The sequence below is a fragment of the Phoxinus phoxinus genome (genome assembly GCF_949152265.1).
Source record: "Phoxinus phoxinus genome assembly, chromosome: 23".
Classification (NCBI taxonomy): domain Eukaryota; kingdom Metazoa; phylum Chordata; class Actinopteri; order Cypriniformes; family Leuciscidae; genus Phoxinus; species Phoxinus phoxinus.
This window is the reverse complement of record NC_136898.1, coordinates 4,277,051-4,297,905: the sequence shown is the minus strand read 5'-3', so window position 1 is coordinate 4,297,905 and position 20,855 is coordinate 4,277,051. Positions and strand designations below refer to the sequence as shown.

Here is a 20,855-nt window from a genome sequence, read left to right as displayed (position 1 = left end):
TGACGGAAATAGAACCTCGGCATTTCCTGACAGGTTAAACGCACCCATGTAGTGCGGGGTTACTCAAAAGACCAATCAGAACCACTGTTGTGGTCTCAAAATGCGCAGAATCCTGCAACGGAGCCAATCACAGAGACTGAAGGGACGTTGACTATTCGTGCTGGCCAATCAAGGCACGCCTTTCGAACTCATTCGGCCAATGGCGTTGCGCGGCGCAGTGTGTCGTCGTTGCTTGCTTAGCTTAGAACGTTAGAAGGTTGAGCGAGAACAGTGACAGCTGAAGAGAAAGAGAGAGAGCGCGCGCGCGGCACATGAGGAAATGTCAAAATGGGAGAACAAGTGATGATAAAAAGTAACAAGTAAGTGTCGCGTTACTTGGGAGTTATTATCATTGTAACGGTAACTGTGTCAGCGCTTGTGTTTGGTGGCTCGCGGGATGCAGCTGCAGAGGTGATGCGCGCGCGTGCTGTGTGTGTGGAACAGGAAGCGCCATAGCGAGAGCTTTCTGTGTTTTGCTGGCATGTCCACATCTGTGAGTCTGCTTCACATCTTATAGAATAGATATATGCAATACAACACCACCAGCTGGGTTTGTAAGTTGACAGATTTGCTTTGTATTGTTTCTTGATCTGATGACATAATGTGTGTGTGGTTCTGGCTTTATGGTTTCATATAACTTGCTGTTGGTCTAACGTTACATCCAAGTTATAAACAATGAATGACATTTGTTGTGGGAATATGTCAGACTGCATATAAACCGCGTATTTACCAGATGTGGCCATGATTTCCTGACAGCTGGCTTCTTGATTATGCCTTAACCCTTAAAAATAATATAATGAATTATACGGTATTTTCTAAATTCATGATAGTCATGATACATCGTTGTGTAACTTAGCTTACTCTTGGTTCTGTAGATTTGTCTGCTGCTTGAATTTAAGGATTTTGTATATTGTGTTAGGATGAATTAAGAATAGTAAACAAACAAATCCCTTGTTAAAATTAAGTGTGCTTAATCCTATTGAATCATGTGCAGTTAGTTGTATTGTACTTCAAATCTTCAAAGTATAGGCTGTATATATGTTTTTTTTTAAACTAAGCTTACAGATAATATAATATTAATACAATAAAATGCATACGTTTTTTATGACTGTTTCTTAAGTACACTTTTAAAAAGTGTACTTTGTAATGGTCAAATTAAATATTTTGCATTAAAGTATATTTTAAATGTACTAAATTGCAGATTTTTCATCTTGAATGTGTAATTACGAATATTTAAATGCATCACATACACATTTCAATCAACAGAAAAAAATTACATACATTTTTAGTAAATGTCAGTAGAGACAGTAGAGTTAATTATGATATTACATATAAAGATGTACTGAAGCCCTACTTAAGTATGTAAAAAGTAAAATAAAAAAGTAAAACAATTTAACATGCAATTAAGTATCCAAAACATTCTGTCCACATTTATTCTTTTAAAGTATATTACTTCTGTAATATGTACTTTATTTATTTGAAAATAATACTTAAAAAAAAAAAACGTATGCATATAAAATACACATTTTAGGTCCTGTAACGGGCCACAATTTTGAATCAGTGTGTTTTAACTATTTTTAATCAGTGGAAGATACATTTTAAAAAAAATACTTCTATCTCAGTTTATATGAGCTGATAAAAAAATGCACAGGTAAATAATTCTGAAAGTAAAAATAGGCTTTATTTTTTTTGGATGGGTGGCTAATTAGTTAAAGATATAGGCTGGTAATTGAAAGCTTGCAACCCTAGTTGCTAGTGTTGTCTTCTAGATGTATTTGCTCTTACGAAATATATGATATTCTCCAATTTTGTATTAATTTTTTCTACACAGCGCTCGCATACAGTCACTGTACACGGCTGTTTAAGCATGTCCACAGATGACAGCATCTCTGAGGACGTGTCCAGCTCTGTGGCTTTGAGCCACGATCAAATCAGTGCCAATGGTGGGAAAGAGAGCGAGGCGTCCATCGTCTCCTCTGAGGACACCGTATCGGGTCTCCCTGAAGAAGAGCACTCTGCGTCCCACCCCGAGGGCTTCCTTCAGGCCACAGAAGGGGCGAACCGACCCTCCGCCACACCAGCATGCAGCATTTCCAACAAAATAAGGTCTGTTTTTTTCATGTGATGTTCACTGTTTTCAGTTTTACAAAGATGCTGTCATTGATAGGCTGTTTTAAATCCCTCTGGGTGTCTTTCTCCTCATGTCACATGCTTTAGGAATCTGTGTCTTCGTACTGAGGAGGAGTTCAGCTCAGGGAGAAGTTTACCCTTCATCAACCCAAGCTCTCTAGAGACCCTCCGAGCCCTGGTCCAGGAGATCCAGAGCAGTGGGGAGACCGACCCTGAGATTTGGAAGAACTGTGAGGTGCGCAGGTGTCCACACTGTCTATTCATTCCCTCATGTGGCGTTATGAAGCGGCCATCGTCTGGGGTCTCCCCTAGGAGTCGAGCCGACAACAGCAGCCACGCTCAGAGCTGGGGAGAACATCCCACAATGCAGCTGATCCCTGACATCAAAAATTAGATCATTTAGAAGTATCTTGAGCCATTTAAAATTGGCGTGAAATTAAAAATCACCCTATTTATTTTCTAAATGCATATTATAGATCTTAAAGTCCCCCTGTAGTCAATAATTTTATCCATTAAACTCATCTTTGATCAACAAAATTACATATTTAAATGTCTTTCCCTTGGAAAAAATTCTTAATGCCTTAAAATAGCTTGAATGTAACTACTCCCTTGCCTCATTTAGTATATGCGGTTTTATGAATATGCAAATGAGCCCCGCCTCCACTCACTCAGCTCAGAGATCCACTCGTTGATTGGTTACAAGGTAGTTTGTGACGTCAGAAACTAGTGATTTCAAAATGCGTTTTTGAGACTGTCTTTGGGTCACTGCAATTTGAAGCTTATGAATTTGCACATGGTTTGTATTAAAAACTCCACATAGACATATAAACAACATTAAAAGCTTGATTTTCAGCACAGGCGGACTTTAATAGTTATGCACCAAAATTCAAGATTCAATTTAGCTGAAAACTGAAACCAAAAACAAATGTATAACTAATCAGTTAATTAATCAACTTTATGTAATAATCAACCCTCATTGTATATAAACATTTACATTGCACGTAGGGAAGCAAAATGCTCTCTAAAAACAATAGTTTTCTTTTTTGCTAACTAACTGTTATTTTTTGACAATCTATTACACTTGGATGTATGTTACAATACAGCAGAAAATATATTTAGCTACTTCTGTTTCATCGCCTCTTTAAAGGGTAAAGGCCATTGCACACTGAGTCCGAAATTTTCGTATGCGTTTTTTCGTATTCGTGATTCGGTGGCTCTGAATTGTCAAAGCACCATTCAAACACCATTCAAACTGCTTGTTACGGATGCGAAAAACGCAGAAAATCGAACCCGTTTCGTTTTTTTTTTATGACGGACGAAAGTTTCGGAGGCAGTGTGCAAGCGTGATTGACATAACGTGAGGTCGTATTTATTTTTTAACGTGCGAAAATTTCGGATGCGAATTTCGGACTCGGTGTGCAATGGCCTTAACTGTCGCCAAAATCTAACCTAGGCTATTTTTGTTAATCTACCCGAGTGTAAAAGCATAATTCGAATGGAAACTCCACTTTTAAGTTTGACCGTATTTCGTTTTCGGTCAAAATGCCTTTTGAATGGGAGTGCACTACAATGAGAGCATCAAAATCGCTATTTTTAAAACACTAATGCGGCTCGACACAACATGAAACTGTGCTTGAAGTATCACCAGTGGCTCTACACATGAACTCCAGCATTGACCACACAGTTCACACACGTTTTTTGTGTGTGATATTGACAGTAGAAATTTCACAATGAAACCTCTACTTGCTCATCTAACTAAAACACACCAATTTGTCTGTTGTATCACTTCCTTCATCTGCAGCCACAGATACTGTTTTTATGCTTTTATTATAATAATAATAATAATATGTTTAATTTATATAGTGCCTTTCCCAAGCTCAAGGACGCTTCACAATAACAGTAGAGAACAAACATGAATGGACAATAGACATTTGCCCAGATATTATTATAAAGCAGACAACATAGTGACAACACAGAAATGATGCAATCGCCTGCTCTTAGGCCATAACACATGACAGTGTTTTCTTGCTCAAACAGGGCCGGTGGCTTCATCTCTTTCAGTTGGTGGAAAAGCAATATCAAGAACAAATCCTTGCTCAGCAGGAGCAGTACCAGTGCCAAATACAGGTATGTTTCTCAAAGGATCTGATTGGACTGTTAACAAATTATGTGTTCATTCAAGTGTTGTGGTTTGTATCTAATGCCGACAAGGTTCAGTGCTTTTAATCTGGTTGTGCTAGTATAATGCTGGGGACACACTTAAAGGGGTTGTTCACCCAAAAATGGAAATTCTGTCAGTAATTCCTCACCCTCATGTTGTTCCAACCCCGTAAGACTTTCCTTCATCTTCGGAACATAAGATATTTTTGATTACGAAATAATATTTCAGAAAAAAACACCCAGAAAGTTATTAAAGACATCATTAAAATAGTCCAAGCGACAAGAATACTTTTGAATACGTCAGAACGTAGGCTCACTATTGGCCAGCATCACACACATGACCAGCGTCGGCCAATAGTGAGCCTACGTTCTGACATATTCAAAAGTATTCTTGTCGCTTGATAAACTTATGGTTGAGCCACTGTAGTCACTTGGACTATTTTAACGATGTCTTAAATAACTTTTTTTCCTGAAATAATTTTTTTCTGAAACTTAAATAATATAAAATATCAATCACAAATATCTTAATTTGTGTTATTTTTGGGTGAACTAACCCTTTAACGACTGTAAGGCCGATTATGAATGTAATTTGATTGATCATGCCCAAACGCGCCGAGTCACGTTCAGTCGGTGTTCACAGTTGGTGTTTAAAATCTGCTGCAGTCGATGTAGTGTTGTCAAAAGTACTGACTTCGGTACCAAGTCGGTACTGAAATTTAAAAAATGTGACGCTTTGAGCGCTGTTGAGCTGAATCATAAACACCTCTGATTGGCCATTGTGTTCACGAGCTCATCGGATATGTCTGTGATTGGCTACAATGATCAACGCACTGTATGTACACTGAGACATATCATTAATTATTGGACAGTTTCTGACTGCTCAAATGAGCTTCTCATTCATCTTGCCTCAGTCGGACTCGGCACTGAAGAGTGACGGATCATGATGCTTTCCTGTAGCTCAAACAGTAGAGCGTTGGCGCTAGCAACGCCAAGGTCATGGGTTCGATTCCCAGGGAAAGCAAGAACTGACAAAATGTAAAATGTGTACCTTGAATGCAATGTAAGTCGCTTTGGATAAAAGCGTCTGCCAAATGCATAAATGTAAATGTAAATGTGCACTCCACTGACTTCACTCCTACTGGTTGTCGCTCCCGAAAGTCACTCTTCATTTGCATAAAGTTGAACAGATCTCAACTTTGTCGCGTCGCTGGACCCGCCCCACCCGGTCACTGTCGCTCGTGTCGCTGGAAATCGCCCGCTTTCCATTGAAATTAATGGTATCGTGTCGCTTGTAGTGTGAACAGCTTAAAGGATTAGTTCACTTTCAAAAATAAAGTTGAAAAGCCACGCATTGCGTAATCACGTTGGAAAGGTCACGTTCACGTCAGTTATTTGTCTGGTTACTCCGGTTCAAAATAGTACGGAAGGGCGAAAAACACAGAAAAACTGTGACCTTTCCAACGTGATGACGTAATACGTGGCGTGCAAAGACTAACAATTTCGCTTTCGCTAGATAAGACCCTTATTTCTCGACTGGGATCGTGTCGAGACTTTGAAGCTGCATTGAGACGGACATTTGAACCTTCTTTGAACATTGGCATAGATGGTTGCCATTGAAGTCCATTCTGTGTAGAAAAATCCTGGAATGTTTTCCTCAAAAACCTAAATTTCTTTTCGACTGAAGAAAGAAAGACATGGACATCTTGGATGACATCGGAGTGAGTAAATTATCAGCAACATTTTTTTTGAAAGTGAACTAATCCTTTAAGTGTGTTCAGTTCAGTCTTAAAATGTTTCAGCTAGTCGTACTCGTTACGTGTGTCCCCGGCATAAGGCTTGAAACAAATGCCATGATGCATTTCTGCGAATGAACATGCTTCTTGATTTAAAGGGATATTTCACCCAAAAATGAAAATTCTGTCATCGAGACAGTTCTTGCATGGTTTCTTCCAGCTCATACAGGATGAGATCAAGGCATTAGTGCAGTTACAGAACCGCCTAGTCAGCACACAGACACACTCTCTGGAGCCCGGTAAGATCCACAGGCCGCTAGAGGACCCGGCGGCTGAGAACACCTTCACGTTGTCGGCTCCAGGACCTCTGTCACATCCCCAGCTCACCGTTCACCCTCACGAGAGCTCGGAGGAGGGGATGGTTACCGTGCTGAGCAGCGGATATGGGACTCTCTCCGCCTGGGAGCATGGGTTAGAAACAGGGCGGCCCAGTTCCACTGAGGGACGGTATGAGGCTCTGTGGTCCCCTAACCAGCAGGATGGCAGTCTTACACCGTCCCCTGTTCCTGACACAAGCCCACTGGGCCAGATCCCGCTGAGCAGAACCAACGACAAACTCCAGACGCCTGCGACGATCGCACCTGATACCATGACTGACAAACCGAGAGTAATAAGGTATGATTGGAGTCATCAAAAGTATGGGAATATATTTGTCTAACACTTATTTAAAAGATTTTAGCAAGAGCCTTTAGATTACGTTTTTTCATCAACATGATAAATTCATAAATTTAGTCAAATGTGATTAACTTTTGGCTATAATCTAAAATTATAGATATTATTAATAGTTATGCACCGAAATTAAATCCAAAACCGAAATTAAAGATTTAATTTAGCCGAAAACTGAAAACAAAAATAAATTTAATTAATCCGTTCATTAATCAACTTTATTTTATAATCAACCCTCATTGTATATAAACATTTACATTGCACATAAGGCAGTTTTTATATAATCTTTTTTAATTATAAAATTGTTTTTGAAATATGAACATTTAAATGGTGGCTGTAATAACTTGTTTTCATTTAAACACATTGTATAATGACGACGACGACAACAGTTTAAGCCGGGGAAACACTGAACGACTGTAAGGCCGATTATGAATGTAATTTGATACTTACGACTGGCCATGCCCAAACGCACGAGTCTGTGTTTAAATCTGCTTCAGTCGCTGGAAACCGTCTGTAAGTGTGTTCAGTTCACTCTTAAAATGTTTCAGCTTGTCGTTAAGTGTGTCCCCGGCAGACCGAAAGATCCCACTCTTCATTCTGGGACTTTCTGAACATATGCCTGTTGTCAGGAGCACAGAACAAACTGCTAAATCTAGTTTAATTACAGCCAAGAAGTTACTCCTGTTGTTCTGGAAGAAAAAGGAGGCTCCTACTGTCAAGTTATGGCTTGGAGAGATGTCTTCTACTTTACATTTGGAACAAATTAGATACTGTTTGAAGGGAAAATTTGAGCAGTTTGACAAAATCTGGCACCCTTTTAGCTGTTATCTTGATGGAAACCATGTGGCATCATTTTGTTAATGTAACGTTTTAACATTCCCTCATCATACCTTTTCAAGTCAATGTAAACAGGTCGGTATGGGATGGTTTGTTTATATTTTTTTTTAATATATAATTTTTTTTGTGTGTGTGTGTTAATGGTAAAGAGACATCTGTAAATGTATCTAAAAATTTTTTTTTTTGTCTTCCAATAAAACTTACTTGACAAAAAAGTGTGTCCCCGGCATTAAGTTAAAATATAACAACTATGTAATATAGTGCATATAGTTATCAAAATGCTATATTTTAAATAAATGTTTAAATAAATTCAGTCAAATGTGTTTTAACTTTTGACTATAATGTTTCAAATACATAATAAATATAGAGTATTTTGTTGTAGTCAGTGTTGTTATCATTAATAATTTAAAATATAACTTATGAAGTAATGATGAAAAACTAAAAACAAAAAATTATAGAAAGCTAACTGAAATAAGTTTAAGTTGAAGTACTACAATTTCTAAACTAAAGCTAAAATAAAATTAAATGAATACAATTTAGAAATATATATATATATTTAATTTTTTTTACAAAAGCATAACAAAATGGCTAAAAAGATCAAATTAAAAATGAAAATTGTAAATATAAAAGTAAAAGTTAATTAAAAATATTGATCAAAACTGTAATAGTATAAACAATACAAAAAATAACACTGGCTTTATTGAACTCTTTATTGAATGTTATAAATGTTTTTTATAACATTAATAGATACAGTTGTTTTGTGTTGATGTGTGTTGTTGTAGTCAACCTCTGACCTCCTGGGCTCAACGGCAGAAACACAGGCCGAGAAAGAGCCGAACGGCACAAAACCGGTCGTTGCGTGTGGAGGAGAAAACAAGCAGCACAGCAGGAGCAGGATCTCCCGAGGAGCACACAGATCATCTACCTGATGTAAGCAAACATTCATATTGAGTGATTGTTTATTTTTTTGTTGTTTATTTAAATAACCATGAGCAGCAGGGATGCTTGAGAAATTTGTGAGCATATAGCAGGGGTCGGCAAGTAACTTTGGCCGCGGGCCAATATTTTTTTTTATCCAGTAGATGGCGGGCCAGCTACATGGAATAGGCCTATTCGTTACGGTGAAATCACAAAATATAATGCACACAAACGTGTCCCTACTACTTATATACAACCACTGATGAGCATAATCGGTTTTGATGAAGAAAAAAAAACGGAAAAAAAAAAACTATACGAATGCAGATTAGAACCCAGAACCTTTTACACACTTGACGAAAGTTCTACCACTGGACCATTTAAGCACACGAGAAAATGCAGCGGATACATCTTATTAACGATAAATTAAACCCCATGTACTATTTAAATCGATCGTTGGACATGTTATTGTACATATATCTGATTTAGCATTGTATTACCAATGGACTGTACAACTTTTGAACTTTATTCCTTTTTTTAAATTATTATTTATTCGGGACACAAGAGGTCTGCGCGGGACTGTTTTTTTCCGTCCCGCTCTCACAAGGTTCAATTCAGCAACCGCTTAAAATACTTAAAAGTAAAAGCTTAAAAGTGTTCACCTGCTTTAAAAATTTAGATCTCGTTTTCAGAATCTCAAATCTCAAAAACAAGTCGTTTTTCATTTTTTTATTTTTGGTTTTAATTTGGGGGGGAAAAAACGATTGAACGAATGATGATGCGCGGGTCAATGTATAAACAACCCGCACCCGACCAACGTTTTCAACCCGCCCGCAACTCGGACCGCAAACAAAAGAAATAAAATATTGTACCCGACCCGCTTCCTGGCCCGCATATTGGGCCATAGTCGTAGGAACTAGGGGTGCGCATTTTTCTGAATGCTGTGTTTTGTAATAAAGGCTTGATTTATTCATTTATTTCGTTTCATTTTCTTAACAATTAAGATGCTGCATGTGTTTATCCAGTCTAATCGAAGTGTGCGTCTCTCCTCCGAATTTCCCAACAAAAATCCCGCCCGTTCTCAGAAAATACATAAAACTCGCATTACTGAGCTATATGCGTTTAAAAGTAGCCTATTAAAATGGCACAATGGCATTGCTCAGTTCAACGTTTTGGGAAATATCGGGCATTTTGTCCCGTTTCAGCTCTTATTCAAAAGTTAATAACGCGCTCAACATTCAGGTAAATAAGGATTTCCCACTGTCATCTCTGCAGACTGCTCGTGCATCATCCTCGCGCATTCAGCCAATATAGACCTATGTATTTCATAGAACATTATGTCTAGTACTATATAAATTACAATGGTTTAATTGGCATTATTTCAAACGACCCGACTGACCGCGACCCGGATATCATTAAAAATATTTTTGGATGACTCGTGACCGCAGGCACTCGTCGCTCATTTTGGATCATCCCGCGCATCACTGATTCACGGGGCCTATTTGTAAACCGTTATAGTAAAAAAAAAAAAAAAAAAAAAAAAAAAACGAACTTCCGAAATAATCCGGCGGGCCAGAAAATATTGCTGTTGCCGACCCCTGGCATATAGGATGTTGGTTTTGGAGATTTAAAGCCTTTTCTCACAGCACTTGATATTATTTAAAGGACAAGTTCGGTATTTTACACTTAAAGCCCTGTTTACAGATTGTATCTGATGAAATAGAACGGTTAAGATTAAAATTTGGACACATGCTCCTGTCCCGAGAATTTTAGGTTTATTTAGCTTTTGTGGACCTATTTTGCCAAACGCGTCACACCCGTGATTCTTCCGTTGAGAGCTTGAATAATAGACACTCCAGCGGCGGAGTAATACCGTACCGCACACAGCACATTCAATACAAGTCATGGAGTTGGACAAAAACTACGATAAAACCTGTTGGAATGCATCTTTTTCAGCTATTTTTTTTGGGACCGTATCAGTGAACACCCCTGACCACTCGGTGAGTTTCACGTCTTTGTGAACGAAAGTTTAATGTGTTTTTAGGAAGGAATCTTCCAGTGCACATAGACTGCCATTGTGGGGGTGGGGGTGGGGGGAAAGCGAAAATAAACCTAAAATTCTCGCGACAGGAGCATGTGTCCAAAGTTTAATCTTAACCGTTCTATTTCATCAGATACGATCTGTAAACAGGGCTTTAAGTGTAAAATACCGAACTTGTCCTTTAACTTATTAATTTGATGGTGGATCCAGAAATGTTCACGTCGACAATCACCAGTAAAATGCAAAAGACTTCGGAGTGGCTACAGAAAAAAAGAGACTGCAACGCCGGCCCATGCGAAAACAAGGATAAACATCGGAAGGGCATTAAATGTATCACGCAAAAAACTGATGTTAATGACATTAACAATTTAAGAACAAAGTATAATTTGCGCGGTTTGACGTGATATGACAAGCGATCGTTAGATTTAATCAGCACGATTTACTGCAATGATTTCTCCCCCTTAGTTGGTCAGAACAAAAGTGGATGTAACTTGTTCAGACATTTTCTGGTGAAAATTCTTATGTTGGTCATACTTCCAAATAGTATAATCTGTGATTCAGAATGCCAGTTTCCACACCAGCGCGGTGACTGACAGCCGCACATTCTCCTCAAAACATTGTGTTCATCCGCGCTGTGCCGAGCCGAGGCACAACCCACGTAAAGTTGATCATTACGCGAATAACTGCAATTGCAGATTTCGAACAGAGATGGCGACAAAGAGGAAAAACGGCGGACTGCAGCTTTAAGCAGCAAACTCTTCTTTGAATGTCCATACATCGTTTCTTCTGTACATAATAATTGATGTCGGATTTCACTTTCTAAATTTAAAGGCAGAAAAGATTCTTAATTGGCCAAAATGTCTGTTATGCATCTTTGATTTTTTTAATGTATAATGATATGATGATCAGAGATAAGACGAAGAATGTTTTCCTTTTTCCTTTTAATGTTCATAGAGGCCTCTGTGTGCATTTAGAAATTGCTTTCTGAATTAGTAAACATCTTTTTTTTCTGGCTTTACCCCTAGCGTGGATGCAGTGCTGGCTCCATGAACCCATTGCCTCTAAGGAGAAGTGACAGTCTGGTGTCTGAAGCCTCAGGTAACACGTTTCACTGAGAATCAAGCTCTGCTGTCTGTCTAACAGCACACTGGAGGGATGTGATTGTGATGGGAGGATTTGGTGGAGAATGTGTAATGAAACACGGTCTTGAATTAGTGCTTAAGACTGAAGTCATTTCTGATTCTCATTGCTGTTTCACATATTCAAATTCTGTTTGATTTTTCAGGCCTGTCCTACTGGAAGCTGGAAGAGAGTGAGTTATACCGCCCTCTACCTGACAACTTTGAAAGTGCTCCCTTCGTCCTAATGCAGGTAAATTGTTATTAAATTTAATTAATATGTAAATAGTCATTTTGAAATCGGATCGTGAGGTGGATCTAAAGATTCCCAGCCCCGATATGCAATTTGTTGAAGATGCTGATATTTATATGGCCATATGCAAAACAATGATGATTGAGAGATGTTCTTAAAAAGCCTGATGGATCATATTTGATACTCACATTTTAAAATGATTTTTATATTAAAAAATTAATAATAAAAAATAATAATATTAATGGACAATCAAGTAAACATAAGCTGCTTCAGTCCACTAAGTGTTCATCTTGAAATATTACTAAGAGTAACAATATAAAAGTTATTCATGTTTACTTTATGGAAATTATACTAGGCTTTTAGTTGCTAAAAAAGTATAAACTATCAATCAGACGACAGAAGGCATGTGGAAGATTATTTACAACAGGTTTTTAAGCAAAGTTTGGTCACACTTTATTTTAAGGTGTCTGTGTTACAGTGTAATTACACATGTAAGTACTGAGTAATATTAAGTAACTACATGTACTTACTATAGGGTTAGGGTAGGATTAGGATTTGGTTGAGGATTAGTTACATGTAATTATGCATAATTTATTGTTATTACTATTGTAAGTACATGTAACATATGTAACTGTAAAATAAAGTGTTAACCAAAGTTTTGATAATTTAGAGGCCTTAAAATTTGCGTATCAAATATGATACATTAGGCATAACCAGGATAAGTCTGTCCTGCTGAACACAGTGAGCGTTGCTCCACAGACTCTCTGAATGCAGATGTTATTCTGTTGTACACAGACTCCAGAAGAGAACCGTCTGTCTCTGCGGGAGATCTACCAAAACAAGAGAGCAGATCCCAAAGGCCACGAGTGGGACTCCTTAATCAACTCGTCCACCTCGTCTCCTCAGGTCAGAGCAGAGCCAATTAACACAAGAATTAATTAAGGAACAAAACGTCTAGTGTCATCCCTCACCTGTTGCTCCTTCTCCCAGGTGTTGACTCTGGACTCCACGTTGCATGTGAAGCACTCAGATCGCACGTCAGGCTTCACGTCGCCGTCCCACTTCAGCAGTCCGTCTGCGCAGGTGCGGGCCTGTCCTAGCAGCAGCGAAGCGCCCGTCAGTCCCGACTCCATGGCCCTGCGCAGCCACAGCGACACCGACTGCATCTCTAACGCCAGCAGTCTGTCTGCACAGCAGACGTCTCCCTCCCCGTCTGCGCTGAGAGCAAACCAGGCCAACAGTGAAGATGAGGGCAGCCACACTGCCACGGTCACCGTACAGCCCAGAGGACCGTCTGCTCAAGAGATGTACAAGCTGAACAGAAGCGGCTCAGGGCCAGGCAATGGGAAACTGGAGCGGAAGACCTCGCTGGAGGACCCGGTTGTCCTCTCGCTGTAAGAGTCCTGAAAATCCCCCTAAATTCAAAACGGAATGCCATTTACAATGCATTAATATAATTTAATTATTTTGAATAGCTTGGTCACATAAAATGCATGACGTTCAGTAGAGCTGGGTATCGAAATTTTATACTTTTTAGTAGGGGTGTGCCAAAAAAATCGATTCACAGAAGAATCTAGATTCTCATTTGCAACGATTCAGAATCGATCTGAAATGTCCAAGAATCGATTTAATAAATAAATAAAATCAGCTGGCTGTTCGCCTCCATTTTTGTAACTAGCCTATACGGGACGTGAGCGGCAAATCACTAAAACAAAAAGGAAGCAAATGGATGAGAGGGAGATCTTTCGTTCCTACCATTTGCATGTGTTTTAAGTCCTGTCAGTTTAACAGGGCGCGCTTGACAGGGCATAAGAACGAGCAGAGAGAGAGAGCCGGCCGCGCGCGCGCACTCACCCGAGCGCTGTCTGCTCTCTCTCTCTCCCTCGCGCATATTAATCAAAATCAATTAATACGATGGTGTCGGAAAAAAAACTCTCCAGTGATGAAACGTTTTCTGTGTTGACAAATCTTGTGCGATATCCTAAACTGCCGAATGCATTGCTTGTTTTTTCTGTTTACATTTCATTGTGAATGCTGCTACGTCAGAGCGGCCAAAGCGTCAACAAGATTCCCCGTACTTTTTGACAAGCGTCCTTGACAGGGCGGCTATAGCTTTTTTGCAGCTCAAGTCGGCGGCGGTGTGAACGTACAGTCAGCCGCAGCTGCAGACCAACGCACACTGCAGTGCTTACGAAACGCCCTGCCAACTCCGAGAGGGCAAAAAAACAAACAACTCGGTCTATCGCTGCTTCATCGCCAGGTAGCTTAGGGTAGGACTATTATTTATTTTGAAAGAAGCACTTTATTTTCATAACTTGTTATTCTTTAAGTTACTGTGTCTGACTGAGAAATATAGATGTTTTTTTGTCTTCACCGGTTGTGTTCTACATGATAATCGAATCGAATCGTTTTGAATCGAAAATCTTTTTGAATCGAAAATCGATTTTGAATCGAATCGTGGCCTCAAGAATCGGAATCGAATTGAATCGTGAGATGGTAAAAGATTCCCACCCCTACTTTTTAGGCATCGACCGAATTGCTCCGATGTATTAAAAAATCACCAAATTTTGATTTCTAAGGGGTTAATCTCGTCATTGTCAGTGAGCCAATAAGCATGCAGCATGATTGGCTGTGGCAAGGCATCAAGGAAAAACACTAGTTTACGCCGGTTACGCCCAGAGACGTGTCTCACACGTGAGGCTGTTGTGTGTAAGCGTCCCAACCACCATAGATGAAAAGATGTGGAAAAGATCAAAAGTGTGGCTACATTTCACCAGACTCGATGCCAACAGCACGCGATGCATATTTGATAATTGCTGCCAAGGCTGCGAACATGACAAATCTGACGAATAAACTTCATCAAAAAAGAGGAGAAAGTTACTCCGTCTTCGACTGGAAGAAGAACTAGAGCGCGTCACAAATGAACCGAAACTCAGCGAATAGGATACTTGCCTCACAGACATGAGAAATAGGCATATAGAAAGCTTAAAATGTCCTCTTTTAAACAAACCAATTTGAATTGAAAACAAATTCTCTCTGATTATGTAATCCAAATGAAAGGTGCATTTCTCTCTACAGGCGCGTGCGTTCACTATACTGTGGAGATGACGAGTCAGCATCGTCAACTTCATCTGTTGGCTTTGCAGCCAACACAGACTCAGAAAACACTAGTTTATTAATAAACAATTAAAATGTCTCCTTGCTATTTTTTCCCGACACATTTATAATCATTACTTACTTACTTTTGCCAGTGCTTTGCCAGCAAGCTTTATAGGTGTGCTTGAGCGCGAGGCAGATAGATCTTTGAGTCTGTAAAAAAAGTCAACAAACTGAAAAAATAATTGTTATTTGTCATAAAATAAAAATAATAAATAAGAAAAATAAATGTCATGTTAAAACAGATTTCATAAAATTGGTATAGAAAAAAGTATCGTTCAGGAACCGTTTTCGAAGTCAAGGTATCGGTATCAATATTGAACATTTTTGACCGATACCCAGCCCTAACGATCAAACACTACAAGTCATTTTTATTTTCGCTTACCATGTGGCCTTGGTTGCATCTGCAGAAATATGTGAATGTTTGGAAAAAGTTATTGGGTTCCTATAAAACTTTTTTTTTCTTTAAAATAACATGCACTATTCATGCTCCTTATAATTGCATTTAGAATGCAATAATTGCGTTTACCAGTTGCTTTTATTCATACTTACAAAATTGTTCTAGCATCATGTATGAAACAGATTAGAGCAGGAAAATTCTGTGCGTTCATTATTTGGGTCAACTCCAAACTTTTTTAATGGTAGTGTAGCTTAAGATGTTTAAGGATAATCTTTATTGAACCTATCCCATGCTATTTGGTGTAACATCTGATGTGCCACACTAACTCCTCTTGTTGGTCTAATCTTGCTAGGTTGAGACAGAAGCTGAGAGAGAAACATTCCCGCCACATAGCCGATCTCAGAGCGTACTATGAAGCAGAGATCGCTGCCCTGAAGGAAAAGCTGGATCTGGTGAATTTGCCTCTTGACATTGAGAAAAGCAACCAGATCCTACTTGAGAGGTGAGAAACAAGACGCTGCAATTTTATAGGATTGCATTCCACATTCAAGATTGGCATCCACCAATATTAGCATTTTTTTGCTATCAATATCCATCTGAAATTGTCAGCTGCTAATATTAATTCAAACAGTAGGTTTCAAAAGATCTGTTTTTACAGTACATTTGAATGTTTTGATGCCCCATTTCTTTACAAACATGTAAAATATACATTAACAAATTCCTTATTGGTTATTACTTGCCAAAGATAAATATCATCAGCCATTATTTTTATATTTCTGCATTCCTTATATATGTTTCAGACTGCATAATGAAATTCAATAAGCAGATAATGAATAATTAGCAGGTCTAATGTGGTATATTGATATATTTGGCCCTTTCTTCAGCCTGTTTTCTATCTGCGTTTACATCAGCACAGTGAGTCTGGTGACATCTGGTGTCTGGTGTTTAACGCACGATAAACACTGTCATCGGTGGAGTCCGATGAACTCTGACTGATTGTGTCTTTGATCATCGTTTGGCAGATGTCAGCACCTGGAACGAGCGCTAACAGAGGCAAGCACACGCATCCGAGAGCTGGAGATCAAAAACCACCTCTTGGAGAGACAGCTGGTGAGTCACCGCCTCCATCTAAAACTGGAAATACATCAGTGTATTTGTGTATTAAAGGATAATTCCGGTATTTAACACCTTGAGTCTATATTGTAGTTTGTTTTGGATGAACAAGAGTGGTGGACAACATTTTTTTGACAATGGTTCCTCTCTCGAGTTTTTGACTATAATAGAATTGGCCATGGACCCATTTAACATTGGAGTCAATGGCCATGTCTGAAAATGTCATTAAAACTGCCAATAATGTTCGTTTACAAAACTGTTAAACTCACCGAGTGGTTAGTGGTGTTCGTTGATGATTATAAACAATATATCGTCGCAATCTATGATTCCAATCCGTTTATTTTGCTATAGTGGAACTATTTTTTCAGACACTTCACAACCGTGTAACTTCCGCTCAATATTTGAATCTGAAGCGTTAGCACACTCCCGACCACTTGATTGCGATAACCGATGTTTATGTCTCGCGGGACACTCACGGTCACAGTCGAGTTCAACTTCATATTACAAGTAACAATTAATGAAGGTTTTGTTTGTTTATTTCGCTTACTCTCCCGGAGCACAGTTGCTCTGCTCGCTAGCCTTATGAGAAACGGAAGCGAGCAAAAAGACTACATCGACCAAATGTAAACAGCCCCCTTATTATATTATAGCGCATTTATATTAACGAGCACTCCATCCTCCAACAGAATTCAATGGGATTTTACAAAATGACGAATAAAACACGACAGAAACTGTATTTCGCAACACTTTTTGTTTCTGGAACATCAACTAACATCACTAATCACTCGGTGAGTTGCACAGTTTTGAAAACTAATGTTAAAGTTTGTTTTAATGACATTTTCGGACATGGCCATTGACTCCAATGTTAAATGGGTCCATGGCCAATTCTATTATAGTCAAAAACTCGAGAGAGGAACCATTGTCAAAAAAATGTTGTCCACCACTCTTGTTCATCCAAAACAAATTACAATATAGACTCAAGGTGTTAAATACCGGAATTATCCTTTAAATACAGAGTGCTTGTAGTAAGCAAAACAATATTAAAGTCCGCGTGAACCGGAAGTTGAACTCATAGAAGACTAACGGTGAGGGGAGTGGTTAAAGGGAGACTTCAGCATTTAGCATTAAGCTTTGTATCAGTAGAAAACCTGTAGTATTTTCAAATTACCGTGCTTCCCTCCCTCAAGTCCCCCTGAGACGAGAGATTTATGTATTTTTTTTGTCTGGAAAAAATCCTCTGATGATGCAAAAATCGTCGTTTTTTGGCCAGAGGCTAGAGACTACAGCCAGTAGAAGGCGCTAGATCCGAATGTTTTCAGCTCGCCCATAGAGGGTGGGATCTCACTCACAGAATGTAGAAATAGTGTCAGCCATCTTTTTTTGGAAGCTAAGCTAACAGGCTCTTGTTCTGTGGAGAAAGCTGAGTAGTAGGGGTTACCATCCTCTTTTTCTCGGACATGTCCGGCTGTCGAGATCGTCTAAAATGTCCGGGATTCGGCTTTTGCTTTCTACAGTTGCCATTCATTGTTTACATGCACACCTTTTGTCTCAATCTAACTGAATTCATTCCGATTGGTGAATCTGAATGTAGTGTTTTCATGAACGCTAAACAAGTGATCGGTTGATGTGCGTTTTAACATTGCTAAGAAAATTCCCACTCCTCCGTGAGAGATATGAGACCGGTGCGTCTCACAGGTGCGGCTCATCAGTAATCACACCACCGGTCTCGCGTCGCTCTCCCGCGGCCCTCAGCCTTGTCCTGCTCGCCACAGTAAACATAACGAATGGCGACTGTAGATCGCAAAAGCCGAATCCCGGACATTTTGGGCCAATTCCGGGCAGACTTGTCACGGAGACTCACGATAAAACGGCGTCTTTTAAGTTTCGAGTCAACTAGTAGCCTAGTCTAGTTGTTTAACTGTGCTCTGTTACCGGTAGGAGTGGCCTCGTAAAGCAGCGAAGCAAGTGCATTCTGGGAGTTGTTGTCTTTCATCCACATGAGCCAAAAATAAATTTTCTGGCTTTTCTCAGTCTAGAAGGCTCCAAATTCAAAAATAATTTCACATTTTTCTACTACATAAATGACACATTTTAAATACACATTCATCTTTCCAGAGGTTAAGTTTCCCCTTAAGCGTTTTCAACCCAAGCCGTCAAACTGACGTCATCAGAAAAGGAACGCCATTCCAGACCGGAAGTAACTTTTCCGATTTTGATTAAAGATTACCACGGCAAACAATTTTTCTCTGTTTATTAACTTGCATGGATTAATTGTTCACCACAAGACTAGTAATGTGCGCTAATAAAGTAAATGGGGTCAATTTTGATTTTATGTCGACTTTAAAGAGATAGTTCAGCCAAAAATGTATCATCCTCATGTCGTTCCAAACCCATATGACTTTCGTTCATCTTTGGCACACAAATGAAGATCTTTTTGATGAAATCTGAGCGGTTTCTGTCCCTCTATTGACAGCTACGCAACTACCTTGCTTGATGTGCGAGAACAAACCTCTCGCAGAAGCTCAAATGTGCTGCGTAACACGAGAATGAACCTCATTGGTTCTCGCAGGTCATGCTTGAGCTTCCGTTAACCACAGCTGATGTGCGAGTTGATGAATGTTTATATGTGAATAAAAGCCTAAATTCAATCTGTTCATCATGTAAAGCGATCGAGTCTCTTCAGAAAATTTGGACTAAACCGCTCACTTCAGTTTAGCTTTACGATCTCTTTATGAACTTTTTGAAGTGTCAAATCTCTCACATTTCATCAAAAATATCTTCAATTGTGTTCCGAAGATGAATATTTCTACAACTCAAAGCTTCTTCCCCACTATATGCTGAACATTTACTATGTTGGCTTAAGAAAGTCAATATTCTGATCCACTATTTAAACTCCACTAGTGTTTTTACCCGAGCCCCGGTGTTATCGGTAAGACCGATGTTGTAAGTTTATATACCGATGTGAACATTTTCTTACCATGACGTCTCTAATAGTAAAGATCGCGAATGACTGGAAAAGTGGTCAAAATGTGTTTTAAACACTGTGCCATCCTAAAGTTTGTGTTTGTGGTCCAGGCGGAATGGCCGGAGCGATATGATGCCGCCAGTGCCACAGTCCAGACCCTGCAGCAGCGCTTAGAAGAGACCAAACACAGCAGCCACGAGAAAGATGCCACCATGATCAAACTGAAGAACCGCCTGCGTCAGCTGGAGGAAGCCATGCAGAACGCCTGTAAAGAGGTGGATGAGAAAGAGGCCCGCATGAAGAAAGAACACAAGATGCTACAGGATGTGAGCCATGCAGAATCCTTTAAACGTCCTTTATGCTGTTGTGTTAGACCGTAAAGTTCAATGTGATGATGTGCGTTTTTGTTTTGGCAGCTCCTCCACGAATATGATTCATTGAGAAGGGAGCATGAAGGAGCGAAGGTGAAAACTGTTTTTATCTGACACCATTAATCTGACAAAATTAATACAAAGTGCACAAACTACTCAGTTGTTTCTTTCCTAACAGGACAAGCTGGTCTCAACTGAAAATAAGCTCTTTGATGCCAATGATCAAATATGTGAACTGAAAAGGTAGTCAGATTTAATTTAAACATCTGAGTTTAGTATCATCATACGAACTGCTATTTTATAATTAAAATTAAAATGTATATTTGACAATTGCATCGCATTTAATTTTTAAATGTTATAATTAATTGTTAAATGTAATATTTAACAAATATTAAAGCAAAGTCATATATTTATTTTGTAATATATTTAATTATAACAATCATATTAATTATAAATGAAAATGCAAAATATGTTCTTAATATGCAATTATTTTGTGTTGTAAATGATGAATTATAATAATAGTAATCAAACTACATGTAATATATACTGTTGTGGCCAAAAGTGATGAAAGTCGTGAAATATAAGGAAAATATTTTATATTTGAAAATATATATTTTAAATATGATGGAAGAACAAAGCACTAAACTTGGTTAAGGTATTTATCTGAAGAAAAAATATTTATTTGGCAAAAAAAAAAGGCAAACTACAGCTACAGGCTTTATTTTACTATGCAAAACAAATGCATAGAAAAACAAAAAGCTCACAAACAAAGCATACACTGACTACAACATAATCAGTTTAAATAATATTTCGTTGGTTCGCTCTTTCATCACGTTTCATTGCGTTATTATCACAAATAAAACAATTGACTCAAAGCACAACTGCCAGTATGCTTACA

At 38.8% G+C, this 20,855-nt stretch overlaps 1 protein-coding gene across 2 annotated transcripts in view; it reads left to right on the top strand.

Moving 5' to 3' along the window:
* The first annotated feature begins 201 nt into the window (after nucleotides 1-201).
* mphosph9 (M-phase phosphoprotein 9) overlaps nucleotides 202-20,855 on the top strand; it is a 34,006-nt gene continuing 13,352 nt past the window's right edge. The window contains exons 1-15 of one of the 2 annotated variants that reach the window (XM_079599193.1): nucleotides 202-359; nucleotides 1,871-2,145; nucleotides 2,257-2,404; nucleotides 4,207-4,296; nucleotides 6,283-6,737; nucleotides 8,408-8,555; nucleotides 11,607-11,679; nucleotides 11,867-11,952; nucleotides 12,748-12,858; nucleotides 12,943-13,346; nucleotides 15,861-16,010; nucleotides 16,531-16,618; nucleotides 19,697-19,912; nucleotides 20,003-20,050; nucleotides 20,136-20,200. In XM_079599193.1, coding sequence (XP_079455319.1) covers nucleotides 1,907-2,145; nucleotides 2,257-2,404; nucleotides 4,207-4,296; nucleotides 6,283-6,737; nucleotides 8,408-8,555; nucleotides 11,607-11,679; nucleotides 11,867-11,952; nucleotides 12,748-12,858; nucleotides 12,943-13,346; nucleotides 15,861-16,010; nucleotides 16,531-16,618; nucleotides 19,697-19,912; nucleotides 20,003-20,050; nucleotides 20,136-20,200 — 2,321 coding nt within the window. In that variant the 5' untranslated portion in view covers nucleotides 202-359; nucleotides 1,871-1,906. Of the gene's footprint in view, nucleotides 360-1,870; nucleotides 2,146-2,256; nucleotides 2,405-4,206; nucleotides 4,297-6,261; nucleotides 6,738-8,407; nucleotides 8,556-11,606; nucleotides 11,680-11,866; nucleotides 11,953-12,747; nucleotides 12,859-12,942; nucleotides 13,347-15,860; nucleotides 16,011-16,530; nucleotides 16,619-19,696; nucleotides 19,913-20,002; nucleotides 20,051-20,135; nucleotides 20,201-20,855 lie in introns of both variants that reach the window. The other variant, XM_079599192.1, reaches the window with a different exon arrangement.